Genomic DNA, 14,417 nt, shown 5'->3' on the forward strand with positions numbered 1-14,417 from the left:
AAATATGTATTTCTTTTGTGTGAGAAAAGCACTTTCGTGATTTGAAGGTAATTTTTAAAAAGATGTATATTGTATTTTTTCCGGTTAAAAAAAATATATTTGTTGTAAAAACACTTAACATATAATTTACCTTCTTAAATCTATTTAAATGTACATGTCAGGGCCAGGCATGGTGGTGGCTCACATCTTTAAAACCAGGATTTTGAGAGGCCAGGACAGGAGGATTGCTTGAGCCTAAAAGTTTGAGACAAACCTGGGCAAAATATGGAGACACCCTCTCCACAAACATTTTTTTTTTTTTCTAAAAAATAGCCAGGCATGCTGGTGTACACCTATGGTCCCAGCTACGTTTTTTTTGTTTTGGTTTTTGAGACGGAGTCTCGCTCTGCCACCCAGGCTGGAATGCAGTGGCCGGATCTCAGCTCACTGCAAGCTCCGCCTCCTGGGGTTATGCCATTCTCCTGCCTCAGCTTCCCGAGTAGCTGGGACTAAAGGCGCCTGCCACGTTGCCTGGCTAGTTTTTTTGTATTTTTTAGTAGAGACGGGGTTTCAGCGTGTTAGCCAGGATGATCTCGATCTGACCTCGTGATCCGCCCGTCTTGGCCTCCCAAAGTGCTGGGATTACAGGCTTGAGCCACCGCGCCCGGCCAAGTCCCAGCTACTTTAGAGATTGAGGGGCAGGATTACTTGAGCCTGGGATTGTGAGGCTGTAGCGAGCCATAGTTGTGCCAGTGCATTCAATCTTGGGTTGCAGATTGAGACCTTGTTTCAAAAAAAACAAAAAACAAAACCTGTATATTTCAGGCATGTTAACTATATTCACATTGTTATGCAAAAGACTTCTAGAAATTTTACGTCTTCTAAAACTAAAACTCAATATCCATTAAATAACATTTACTTGTTTTATGTTCTCTCCAGCCCTTGAAAAACACCCTTCCACTTTCTGTTTTTATGAGTGTGACTATTTTATATATTTCATATAAGTAAAATCATAACATCCATCATTTCGTAACTGGTTTATTTCAGTGGACATAATATTCTCAAAGTGTATCTTTAAATGTGACAAGATTTTTTTTTTTTTTTTTTTTTTTTTTTTGAGACGGAGTCTGGCTCCGTCGCCCAGGCTGGAGTGCAGTGGCGCGATCTCGGCTCACTGCAAGCGCCGCCTCCCGGGTTTACGCCATTCTCCTGCCTCAGCCTCCCGAGTAGCTGGGACTACAGGCGCCCGCCACCTCGCCCGGCTAGTTTTTTTGTATTTTGTAGTAGAGACGGGGTTTCACCGTGTTAGCCAGGATGGTCTCGATCTCCTGACCTCGTGATCCGCCCGTCTCGGCCTCCCAAAGTGCTGGGATTACAGGCTTGAGCCACCGCGCCCGGCCGACAAGATTTTTTTTATAAGGCTGAATAATATTCCATTGTATCAAATATGTCTTCAAGGTCTTTTGTTGCATATTTTAGATACAGATTCATAAATGTAATTGCTGTATTTGATAATAGTTTTATTTTTATTTGAAGTACATTTATAACATTATAAAATAATATGTGCATCCTAGTTTTCTACCAAAAATTCACATGGATTTCTTTTTTTTTTTTGAGACAGAGTCTCCCTTTGTCACCCAGGCTGGAGTTTAGTGGCAGGATCTTGACTCACTGCAACCTCTACCTCCCAGGTTCAAGCAATTCTCCTGCCTCAGCCTCCTGAGTAGCTGGGATTACAGGCACGTGCCACCACATCTAGCCAATTTTTGTATTTTTAGTAGAGATGGGGTTTCACCATGTTGGTCAGGCTGGTCTTGAACTCCTGACCTTGAAATCTGCCCGCATCAGCCTCCCAAAGTTCTGGGACTACAGGCGTGAGCCACCTTGTCTGGCCAAGGGTTTTATTGCATCATCAACAGATTTGGTGTTTTTAAAAAATTGATAGTGGCCATTTACATGGGTGTGGGAATTTTTTTTTCATTGTGATTTTTATGCATTTCTCTAGAAATGAGAAATTTTGTGTGTCCTTTTAAATTTTTTTATTTGTGTTTTTTTTGATGAAAATGTATTTCAATTATTTGCCTATTTCTAAATAAATTCATTCAAATTTATTGTTTAGTTTTAAAAGTTGTTTACATTTTTTGAATATTGACTCCTATCACATGTGATTTGTAAATATTTTCACCCATTTTCTATGAGGTCCTATTCCTCTGTTAAATGTTTACTTAGATGTGCAGAAATTGTGAAGTGTAGTGTAGATTTTTCTGTTTTTTTCTTTGTTGCTTATGCATTTAATGCTGTATCTAAGAAAGTGGCGACAAGATTATTGTCATGTGTTTCCCCTATATATTTTTAAATGATGAAGAAGTTATGCGGCCTGGAGCGGCGCCTCACACCTGTAATCCTAGTGCTTTGGGAGGCTGAGGGAGGTGGATCATGAGGTCAGGAGTTTGAGACCAGCCTGGCCAATATGGTGAAACCCTGTTTCTACTAAAAATACAAAAAATTAGCCAGGCATGGTGGTGGGTGCCTGTAATCCCAGCTACTCAGGAGGCTAAGCCAGGAGAATAACTTAAATCCAGGAGACGGAGGTTGGAGTGAGGAGAGACCATGCCACTGCACTCCATCCAACCTGGGCAACAGAGTGAGATTCTGACTCAAAAAACAAAAAATGTTAACTTCTTATGTCTAATGAAAAGATTTTTCCACATATTGTTTAAGGAAATAATCAAACTTTAATTTTTTAAATTTGTTTAATTTGTTTCGAGACGAAGCCTCACTTTGTTGCCCAGGCTAGAGTGCAATGACACAATCTCGGCTCACTGCAACATCTGCCTCCTAGGTTCAAGTGATTCTCCTGTCTCAGCCTCCTGAGCAGCTGGGACCACATGTGTGTGTGACCATGCCTGGTGAATTTTTGTGTTTTTAGTAGAGACAGGGTTTCACCATATTGGCCAGGCTGTTCTCGAACTCCTCAGGTGATCTACCTGCCTCAGCCTCCCAAAGTGCTGGGAGTACAGGTGTCAGCCATGACACCCAGCCTTATTCGTTTGTTCTTGAGATAGGGTCGCGCTCTCTCAACCAGGCTGGTTTGCAGTGTTGTGATCATGGCTCACTGCAGCCTCAACCTCCCAAACTCAGAAAATTCTCTGATTTCAGCCTCTCAGGTAGCTGGGTTATTAGTATGTAGCATCATGCCCTGCCAATTTTTTTGTATTTTTGGTTGAGACAGGGTTTTACCACATTGCTGAGACTGGTCCCAAACTTCTGAGATCCAGTGATCAGCCCACCTTAATCTCCCAAAGTCCTGATATTACATTTTTTTTTTTTTTTTTGGAGACGGAGTCTCGCTCTGTCGCCCAGGCTGGAGTGCAGTGGCTGGATCTCAGCTCACTGCAAGCTCCGCCTCTCGGGTTCACGCCATTCTCCTGCCTCAGCCTCCCGAGTAGCTGGGACTACAGGCGCCCACCACCTCGCCCGGCTAGTTTTTTTTTTTTTTTAGTAGAGACGGGGTTTCACCGGGTTAGCCAGGATGGTCTCGATCTCCTGACCTTGTGATCTGCCCGTCTCGGCCTCCCAAAGTGCTGGGATTACAGGCTTGAGCCACCGCGCCCGGCCTACATTTCTTTTTATTAAGTAGTTTAATTAATTTATATTTAAAATTATTTCTTAAAATGAAATTACTAGTTTTATTGCTATTGTTTTATGTGTTTGAGTGGTATATTTTTCCTTATTTACTGTTTTATTGCCTTTTAATTGTGTAGTGACAAGCTTGAATTATTAAATTTTGTTTTGCATAGTTTCTAGAAATATTATCTTCATAATCATCTTGTGTATTAGTCTGTTTTCATGCTGCTGATAAAGACATACCTCAGACTGGGCAATTTACAAAAGAAAGAGGTTTATTGGTCTTACAGTTTCGTGTGACTGAGGAGTCATCACAATCATGGTGGAAAGTGAAAGGCATGTCCCCCATGGTGGCAGACAAAAGAAAGAGAGCTTGTGCAGGAAAACTGCCTTATAAAGCCTTCAGATTTCATGAGACTTATTCACTATCATGAGAACAGCACAGAAAAGATCTGCCCCCATGATTCAATTCCTGCTACCACGTCCCTCCCACAACATATGGAAATTAAAGATGAGTCTTGGGCTGGGACACGGCTAAACCATATCATGTTAAAAATGGAGTTCACGTAAAACATCTAAAAATTAAAACAATCTATTTTAATCTCATGACAACTTCAATTGAATATAAAATTATACCTCTGTATTTTTCAGTTTATTAATATTAAAATTTATTTTGTGTATTAACATTTATGCAGATTTTTATTGTTTTGAATATTCTACAGAAGAGCTCTTAAGGGTTTTATGTGTCATCATTATGATAGTAAAGATTCATACATTTGCATGTTTACATTTAATAGCTTTATTTTTATGTATGGTTTTATGATGCTGTCCAGTATTATTTTATTTTTAAACAAAATTGACTCATTTTACCTTCTTTTTTGTCGTTTTTGTTGTTGTTGAGACGGAGTCTCCCTCTGTTGCCCAGGCTGGAGTGCAGTGGCGCATTCTCGGCTTACTGCAAGCTTCGCCTCCTGGGTTCATGCCATTCTCCTGCGTCAGCCTCCTGAGTAGCTTGGACTACAGGCGCACCCCACTACGCCCAGCTAATTTTGTTTGTATTTTGTATTTTTAGTAGAAACAGGGTTTCACCATGTTAGCCAGGATGGTCTCGATCTCCTGACCTTGTGATCCACCTGCCTCGGCCTCCCAAAGTGCTGGGATTACAGGTGTGAGCCACCGTGCCCGGGCCATTTCTTTTTTCTTTCTTTTTTTTTTTTTTTTTGAGACGGAGTCTGGCTCTGTCACCCAGGCTGGAATGCAGTGGCGCGATCTCAGCTCACTGCAACCCCTGCCTCCCGGGTTCACACCATTCTCCTGCCTCAGCCTCTGGAGTACCTGGGACTACAGGCGCCCACCACCACGCCTGGCTAATTTTTTGTATTTTTAGTAGAAACGGGGTTTCACTGTGTTCACCAGGATGGTCTCGATTTCCTGACCTTGTGATCCTCCCGCCTCGGCCTCCCAAAGTGCTGGGATTACAGGCGTGAGCCACCGCGCCCGGCATGCAGAGTCTCTGCTGTATTACTCAGGCTGATCTGAATCTCCTGGTCTTTAGTGTTGTGACAGCTTTGGCCTCCTAAAACTGTAGAATTACAGGTATAAGCCACAATGTCTGGCCACCATGTAGTATTTTTTTGTAGAACTGTGCTACTGGTGATGAGCTCCCTCACCTTTTATTTTGGAAATTTTAAATTTTCATCTTATTCTTAAAGGGAAATAAATTTAAATCAAATATTCTTGGTTACAATTTTTTTCTTTTATTACATCAAAATTTGGGAAGTTCTCACCCTTTATCTTCAAGTAACCACTGTATTATTTTTTTCCCATATCCTTCTTCTAAGATTCCCTTAATGAATATATTGATCTATTTGATGGTATCTAATTAAGTTTTACATTCCATGTTTTAATTTTGTTTTGCAATTTTATATTTTTGTGTTATATATTCTAGCGTATGCCACCGCACATCTGTTATTTGTGTTTTGATTTTGTAGTATATATCATAATTGTGCATGATAATATTTAACTTTGTACAATTTAAGACAATGTGGAGAAAAATCAAATAGGAATCAGCCATATGTCTTTTTCCAGTGGAATTATTTCTATGTTTGTTTGCCTGTGTAAATGTTATCCTTGTTTTTTGTTGTTGTTGTTGTTTTGTTTTTTGTTTTTTTCCGAGACAAATTTTTGCTCTTGTTGACCAGGCTGGAGTGCGGTGGCATGATCTCGGCTCACTGCAACCTCTGCCTTCCAGGTTCAAGTGATTTTCCTGCCTCAGCCTCCCGAGTAGCTGGGATTACAGGTGCCCACCACCACGCCTGGCTAATTTTTGTATTTTTAGTAGAGACATTTTACCACGTTGGCCAGACTGGTCTCAAACTCTTGACCTCTTGATCCTCCCTTTTCAGCCTCCCAAAGTGATTACAGGCATGAGCCACTGCACCTGGCTACCCTTGTTGTTGTTGTTGTTGTTTTAATTACTTGTATATGTGTCGTTTAGGTTTGTTGTGAATGGTTTTCTAATCCTGTGTAGATGAGTACTCATAAAATTCTTGTAATTTCAACATCCTATTTATGAATCTATATGATTTTTGTTGGGAGAAACACTTGGATTTGAATATAATTTATAACTATCATAACTGTGTATCTCTTTTGGGTATTATTGTTTACTTGTCAAAAAAATAACAAAATTTACCACAAAATATTTTTAAATATTCAGTTTAGTCATATTAATTATCTTGACATTGCCATGCAACACATTGCTAAAATGTTTTTATCTTGCAAAGCTAAATCTTAATACATATTGATTACCAATTGTTCCTTTTTTTTTTTTTTTTTTTTGAGGTGGAGTCTTGCTCTGTCACCCAGGCTGAAGTGCAGTGGTGCCATCTCAGCTCGCTGCAACCTCCACCTCCCAGGTTCAAGTGATTCTCGTGCCTCAGCCTCCTGAGTAGCTCAGATTACAGGTGCCTACCATCATGCCTGGCTAATTTTTGTATTTTTATTAGAGATGGGGTTTCACCATGTTGGCCAGGCTCATTTTAAACTCCTGACTTTAGGTGATCCACCCACTTGGGTCTCTCAAAGTGCTCGGATTACAGGTGTGAGCCACCACGCCTGGCCCCAATTTTTTCTGTTTTATGGCACTTTGTGAACACCACTCTGTTCTTTGTTTCTAAGAGTGTAACTCTCATTTCATTTTGCATAATGCCATCAACATTTATCTTTACAGTTGGTACAATATTTCCTGCTTTTTGAAGACTGAGTAATATTTCAGAATTTTTATATTTCAAATTATGTCTACTGAATGATTTGGTGAAAGAAATTTGCATTGCTTTTACCTATTGGCTTGCAGTAACAATGCTGCAGTAATTATGAGTATGTAAATGACTCCTTATATGACCATATATGTGAATGTTTATATATGTGCTGCATTCTATTTTATTAGTCTACTTTTTCACCTTTATACTTATACCAAATTGTTTTAATTCTGTAGCTTTGTAGTGTGTTTTAATCAAGAACTTTAATGCCTGCAGCATTGTTCCTTTTATTTTTTGAAGATTGTTGGGTACTTTATTGTCTCTTGCGATTCTGCATACTTTTGGGGTTGCTGTTCCTGTTTCTTCAAAAATGCAATGAGAAATTTGAAAAACATTGCATTAAGTCTGTGGATTGCATTGAGCAGGATGGACCTTTTCACAATATTAACTATTTCAACCTTTGTATAAAAGCACACTCAAGGGTGTGTTGTTTAATTTCTATATATTTGTAAATTTTTCAGTTTTTCTCTCATTGTTGGATACTCATACTCCATTTTACTCATAGAAAGTAGTTCATGGAAGTTTACTTTTAAAAATTTTGGTAAGACTTCCTTTTTGGCTTAAGATGTGGTTTATCAAGGAAAATGTATGAGCTATTGAGAAGGGTGTATATTCTGATGTTGAGGAGTGTTCTCTATAACTCTGGAATAATTGTTTTATACTGCCTTTAAGTAGTCTGTTTGCTTATTAACATTCTTTCTTGTTTTATTTTTATTACAGTAAGTATGGTATTAAAATATCTTGCTATAATTATATTGCTTTCTGTGTGTTTCTTCCATTCTGTCAATATTTGCTCTATATATTTGGAACCCAAATGTGAGACACACACACATGCACACGCACAGACACAAATTTTTCATAGGTTCCCAGTGAATAAATCTATTATTTTTTGATGTCCTTCTTTGTTTCTTTGGAGTTTCAATTTCAAGTACATTTTATAAAATATTATAATTTTTCACTTAAGATGTAGCTTGTGTAAGATTATTTTGACTGTTTCTGCTCTCATTTGATTAATATTTTCATGGAATGTCTACTTTCTTTCTACCTCTTCCAGTCTTTTTTTATCATTAGATTTCAACTGACTCTTGTAGAAAGGCAAGATGAATCTCGGTCTTTAAAATATTTTAATAAAACTATTTATTGAAAGTATGTCTCAATTTAAAAGTTAATTTTATATATATTTAAATAATTTTCTGAAATAGATTGTTACTTTATTAAGTATTTTATTTGATTCTTGTGTCTTTGTCTTTTATTCTCTTTCCATCTTTCTTTGTGTCTTTTTGATATTTGTATTGATAGGCTTTCACTTATTTTGTTTTGTGTATTTATACAAATATTTTTGTGGTACCTTGGGGTATTACATATAACCTCTAAAAGATACAACAACATATTTTAATCTGGTAAATAAACTTATGTTGTATACAAAAATTTGTTCTTTTTTTTTTTTTTTTTTTGAGACGGAGTCTCACGCTGTTGCCCAGGCTGGAGTGCAGTGGCGCGATCTCGGCTCACTGCAAGCTCCGCCTCCTGGGTTCACGCCATTCTCCTGCCTCAGCCTCCTGAGTAGCTAGGACTACAGGCGCCCGCCACCGCGCCCGACTAATTTTTTGTATTTTTAGTAGAGACGGGGTTTCACTGTGGTCTCGATCTCCTGACCTTGTGATCCGCCCGCCTCGGCCTCCCAAAGTGCTGGGATTACAGGCTTGAGCCACCGCGCCTGGCCCAAAAATTTGTTCTTATTACACCTTCCCTCAAATTTGTCATTGATGTTGTTAATGGTATCTTTTTATATTGTATATTCATTAATGAATATTTATGATGATTTCTATGCTTTTATCCTTCAAATTTCAGAGAATAATTAAAAATGTTTTCTGCACCACTAGGGTAATGCTAAGAAATTCTACTTTTGTGTATTTGCATATTTTTTCCTAGAAAATCATGTATTTTTATATTATTCTGTTTTTTTTTTTTTTTTTAAATCATGTTATTTTCAGTAGAATGAACTGTTTTCAGCACCTTTTATCTGTAGGGCATATGCACTTCCAATATACTTTTTTAGAATTTGGTTACTTTGGAAGGTGTTTACTTTTTTTATTTGGGAGGACAGATTCACTGATGGTATTATTCTCAATTAATTGAAGCTATTTTTTTTTCACAATTTTTTTCATGACTACATCACACAGTTCCCTTATGGCCTACAAAATTTCTGTTAACAGTTCACTGATTATCTCATAAGAGTATGTTTGTAAATGGCACATCACTTCTTTTCTTTTCTTTTCTTTTTTTTTTTTTTTTTTGTGCAGACAGAGTCTCACTGTATCCCTCAGCCAGGCTGGAGTGTAGTGGTGTGACGTGAGCTCACTGCAATCTCCACTTAAGGGGTTCAGGTGGTTCTCCAGCCTCAGCTTCCTGAGTAGCTGGGATTACAGGCATACACCACCATGCCTGGCTAATTTTTGTAGTTTTAGTAGAGATGGAGTTTTGCCATGTTGGTCAGGTTGGTCTCAAACTCCTGACCTCAGGTGATCAGCCCACCTCAGCCTCCCAAAGTGCGTGGATTACAGGTGTGAGCCACTGTGCCTGACCTGGCACATCAGTTTTTTCTTGCAGCTTCAGAGATAATCTTTTTGTCTGTGACTTTTGAAATTGTGCTTATGTATGTGTTTGTAATAAATATCTTTTTGTTATTCTAGTTTGTTTGTTGAACTTTTTTATTTTTACATCTTTTTTTTTTTTTTTTTTTTTACTTTCAGGATCTGTCAGTTTTTTGGTGTATATTTTATCTCCACAATTTCTGTTTTTTGATATCTTAAATATTTTTTATTCTCATCATCATTTTTCTAATTTTCCATAGTTGTCTCTGTACCTATTTTAATCAGTTTATTACCAAATATTAAAATTAATGTATACATCTTTTTTATGGTTTCTTTCAGAAAATTATATATTTTTGGTGGTATTGTATTGTCCTATTTTGTATATATTATAATCTTTGATTGAGATTTGGACATTAAAAAAAGCTTCTTGTCAAAATCTTTATAATGTAGCTTTGTCCTGGCATATTCTGAAAACAATTTTCTTGCCTGTTGATTATGAGAGTTCCTTAAACATGTTCTTAGGATATGTGTTGTCTGAAATTTTGTGTTTATTCTTTAGTTAAGAGAGTTTACTCATGTTACTTCGTAGAGTCAGTCATCACTTGCTACACCTGTTCCATTTCTGTGGCACTACAGTCTGTCTGCTGCTGTATGTAATGTTTTTCTTTGGTCTCAGCAGACTCAAACTCTCATTCCAAAATATACCACCATTTCTTTCAGTACTTTATGTCATGAGAGACAGAAACCAGTGTCAGGAAAAACCACTAAAAGCCAGAAATGACAATGAATGTGCCAGTATTTTACCTTTCTTTTAAAACAGAAACCAAGAGTTGGCAATTTCGTTGTAAAGGCACTATGTTATAGTGGGAACCAGGAAAAGATGTGTTGAGTAAATTTAAGAGACTTTTCTTTTTCTTCCACGTGTTTCTTTTGCATTGTGCTCACCTGGGACACTGCACACACTTGACTCATATATAACTTTTCTACAGATGTGTTTTGGTCTGTATGTTTTTGTTACATTTATGTCTATGAAAAAATTAGGGCCTGTGGTATTTTGCAGTGCCATCTTGTTTATGTAGTTTGTATAATTTTATAGGTAAGATTTTAAAACTATATTCATCTGAGTCTAGTAAATGGAGTAATTTATTTATTTATTTTTTCAGGTATATGTCCTCGTTTTGCTCAAGACCTTTGGCCAGAGCAGGGCATGGATGATTCTTTTCAAAAAGTAATACTGAGAAGATATGAAAAATACGGACCTGAGAATTTACAGTTAAGAAAAGGCTATAAAAGTGTGGATGAGTGTAAGGTGAACAAAGAAGGTTATAATGGACATAACCAGTGTTTCACAACTGCCCAGAGCAAAGTATTTCAAAGTGATAAATATTTGAAAGTCTTATTTAAGTTTTTAAATTCAAACAGACATAAGATAAGACATACTGAAAAGAAATCTTCCAAAGGTAAAAAATGTGTCAAACCATTTTGCATGCTTTCACATAAAACCCAACACAAAAGCATTTATCATAGAGAGATGTCCTACAAATGTAAAGAATGTGGAAAAACCTTTAATTGGTCCTCAACCCTTACTAATCATAGGAAAATTTATACTGAAGAGAAACCCTGCAAATGTGAAGAGTATGGCAAAGCTTCTAAGCAACTCTCAACCCTTACTACACATGAAATAATTCATGCTGGAGAGAAACTCTACAAATGTGAAGAATGTGGTGAAGCTTTTAATCGACCCTCAAATCTTACTACACATAAGATAATTCATACTGGAGAGAAACCTTACAAGTGTGAAGAATGTGGCAAAACATTTATCTGGTCCTCAACCCTTACTGAACATAAGAGAATTCATACTAGAAAGAAACCCTACAACTGTGAAGAATGTGGCAAAGCATTTATATGGTCCTCAACCCTAACTAGACATAAGAGGATGCACACTGGAGAGAAACCCTACAAATGTGAAGAATGTGGCAAAGCTTTTAGCCAATCCTCAACCCTTACTACACATAAGATAATTCATACAGGAGAGAAACGCTACAAATGTTTAGAATGTGGCAAAGCTTTTAAGCAACTCTCAACTCTTACTACACATAAAATAATTCATGTTGGAGAGAAACTCTACAAATGTGAAGAATGTGGCAAAGGTTTTAATCGATCTTCAAATCTTACTACACATAAGATAATTCATACTGGAGAGAAACCTTACAAGTGTGAAGAATGTGGCAAAGCTTTTATCTGGTCCTCAACCCTTACTAAACATAAGAGAATTCATACTAGGGAGAAACCCTACAAATGTGAAGAATGTGGCAAGACATTTATATGGTCCTCAACCCTAACTAGACATAAGAGGATGCACACTGGAGAGAAACCCTACAAATGTAAAGAATGTGGCAAAGCTTTTAGCCAATCCTCAACCCTTACTACGCATAAGATAATTCATACTGGAGAGAAACCCTACAAATGTGAAGAATGTGGCAAAGCCTTTAACTGGTCCTCGACTCTTACTAAACATAAGATAATTCATACTGAAGAGAAACCCTACCAATGTGAGAAATGTGGCAAAGCCTTTAAGCAGTCTTCAATCCTTACTAACCATAAGAGAATTCATACTGGAGAGAAACCCTACAAATGTGAAGAATGTGGCAAATCTTTTAGCCGGTCTTCAACTTTTACTAAACATAAGGTAATTCATACTGGAGTAAAACCCTACAAATGTGAAGAATGTGGCAAAGCCTTTTTCTGGTCCTCAACCCTAACTAAACATAAGAGAATTCATACTGGAGAGCAACCCTATAAATGGGGAAAATGTGGCAAAGCTGTTAACCAGCCCTACCTCACCACAGATAGGATAACTCATATTGGAGAGAAATATTGCAAGTATGAATAATGTGCCAAAGCCTATGAAAGTCCTCAATTCTTAGTAGATATAAGATTATTCATACTGGAGAGAAACTACAAACCTGAGAGAGGTGCTATTGCTTTTGACAATACCTCAAACTTTAAAGAAAATCATTCTGCTGAAAAATCCTAGAAATGTGAAGAATGTGACAAAGCCTTTAAATGATTGTCACACTTGATTGTAGGTAAGATAATTCATACTGGAGAACTACCAGTGTGAACAATGTGGCCAGGCTTCGAACCAATGCTCACACCTTATTGCACAGGAAAGCATTTATACTTCAGAACAAATGTACAAATATAGGCAAAGTAAAAAAGCCATTAATGCCTGCCCACATCTTACTCAAAATCATAGAGTTCATACTAAATAAAAGCATTAAAATCTACTCTCAGAAGATCAGAAAATATGTTTTTAAAGTATAGAAGAGTATTTATTTTGAAAAAGCATTACAAATATGAAGAGGATTGTAATATCTTTACTTGCATCACAGATCTTATTGTACACATTTTGTACTAGAGAAAAACCCTCAGGCAGTTGTTAAAATTGTGTTGAACATCAGGGAGTTTATATTGAAGAAAACCCTGCAAGTGTAATGAATTTGGAAAAACATTTTTTCAAAAACTACAAATTATAAACCACTGAGGTGTTCATCTAAAATATATTTTTGTAGATGCATTAAATATGAATGATACTCAATCCAAAATTAAGTCTATATGTATATCAGGGAACAATTCACAGTAGAAATATCTAGGGTGCTCAAACATTAGACATTACACTAAATCAGAGTGCTGAGTAGAAAATAATACAAACTAAAATTTGTGTAAACATTATTTGTATATAACTTTACATTCAAAGTACTTTTAAAAAAATACATTTTTAAAAAAGTGAATAATGTGTTAAACTCTTAAATTACTTCATACTGTTTCATCATTCCTAGTGTATTCACATGTGAAAGCATGTGACTAATTGTTGCTGCATAAAATATATGAGATTTTTATTAGGCATTATTTATGATCTTTTCTATGAAAAGATAAGGACATTAAAATGTAAGATGCATGATGAAAATTTAAGTAGAGAGGCTCTTTGTGGTTAACTTATAATATTGAGTGATGCATGAGGTAGGTGTTCACTATGAATGAAAAATATTCTTAATTTTAGTTAAAATTAAGTTATATGTTATTTTATTAATTGTACTTCTATGGAATAATATGCAGTATATTTTTAAATTATAAATTATGTGTGAACTTAGCTTTTCAATTCAACATTTTTAACATGTTAAATACTATTGTGAATTCAATGAAGTGTTCTCATGCCACTAACATTAACCTATTCCACTTTACTCAAGGGTGTAGGTAAAAGATGATAACAATACACTTTTGTAAGATAATGGACTGTCATCTCTAGGAATCTTTTTTGCCAGTGACTTTAAATTGCCAATAAGTTAAAGAATATTGTTCCTATAGGTTAAATTTTTGTTCTTATTTTCAGATTTAAATTTATTTTTCTTAATTTTTGTGGATACATAATATGTGTATATATGTATGCCATTTATGGTATATTTTGATGCAGGCATACTCTATATAATAATCACATTAGAGGAAATGAGATATCCATTACCTCTAGCATTTATTCTTTTTACTACAAGCAATTCAATTCTACTGTTTTAGTTATTTTTAAATTTACAATTGTTATTGACTACAGGGTCATTTTTATGGTCATAATAAAAAATTATATACAAACATGTAAAATCCATACATTTCTGAGTTCTGAATATTTTTAAAAATTTTAATATATTTTTCTTTGAACATGTGGCCTCTGCCTGCAAGCACATATGGACTCTTAGAATTGATTTACATAGAATTAAATATATATACATCTGTTAAAGATAAACCTTAGGTGTAAATAAATTATGGAGTAAGTATGTTTGTGTGAGTACAGGTTTGAAAGTTTTTAGCAGCAAAAAGCAATATTGGAACAAAATAAATTATTTTAATA

At 36.1% G+C, this 14,417-nt stretch overlaps 1 protein-coding gene across 1 annotated transcript in view; it reads left to right on the forward strand.

The window, feature by feature from the left end:
- Positions 1 to 14,174, forward strand: part of ZNF254 (zinc finger protein 254) — a 36,798-nt gene extending 22,624 nt beyond the window's left edge. Inside the window, exon 4 of the mRNA XM_028840142.2 lies at positions 10,681 to 14,174. Within this exon, the coding sequence (XP_028695975.2) occupies positions 10,681 to 12,410 (1,730 nt within the window). The 3' untranslated portion in view covers positions 12,411 to 14,174. The remainder of the gene's footprint in view (positions 1 to 10,680) is intronic.
- Positions 14,175 to 14,417: the final 243 nt, after the last annotated feature.

Source organism: Macaca mulatta, chromosome 19, assembly GCF_049350105.2.
Source record: "Macaca mulatta isolate MMU2019108-1 chromosome 19, T2T-MMU8v2.0, whole genome shotgun sequence".
In the NCBI taxonomy this organism is placed as follows: domain Eukaryota; kingdom Metazoa; phylum Chordata; class Mammalia; order Primates; family Cercopithecidae; genus Macaca; species Macaca mulatta.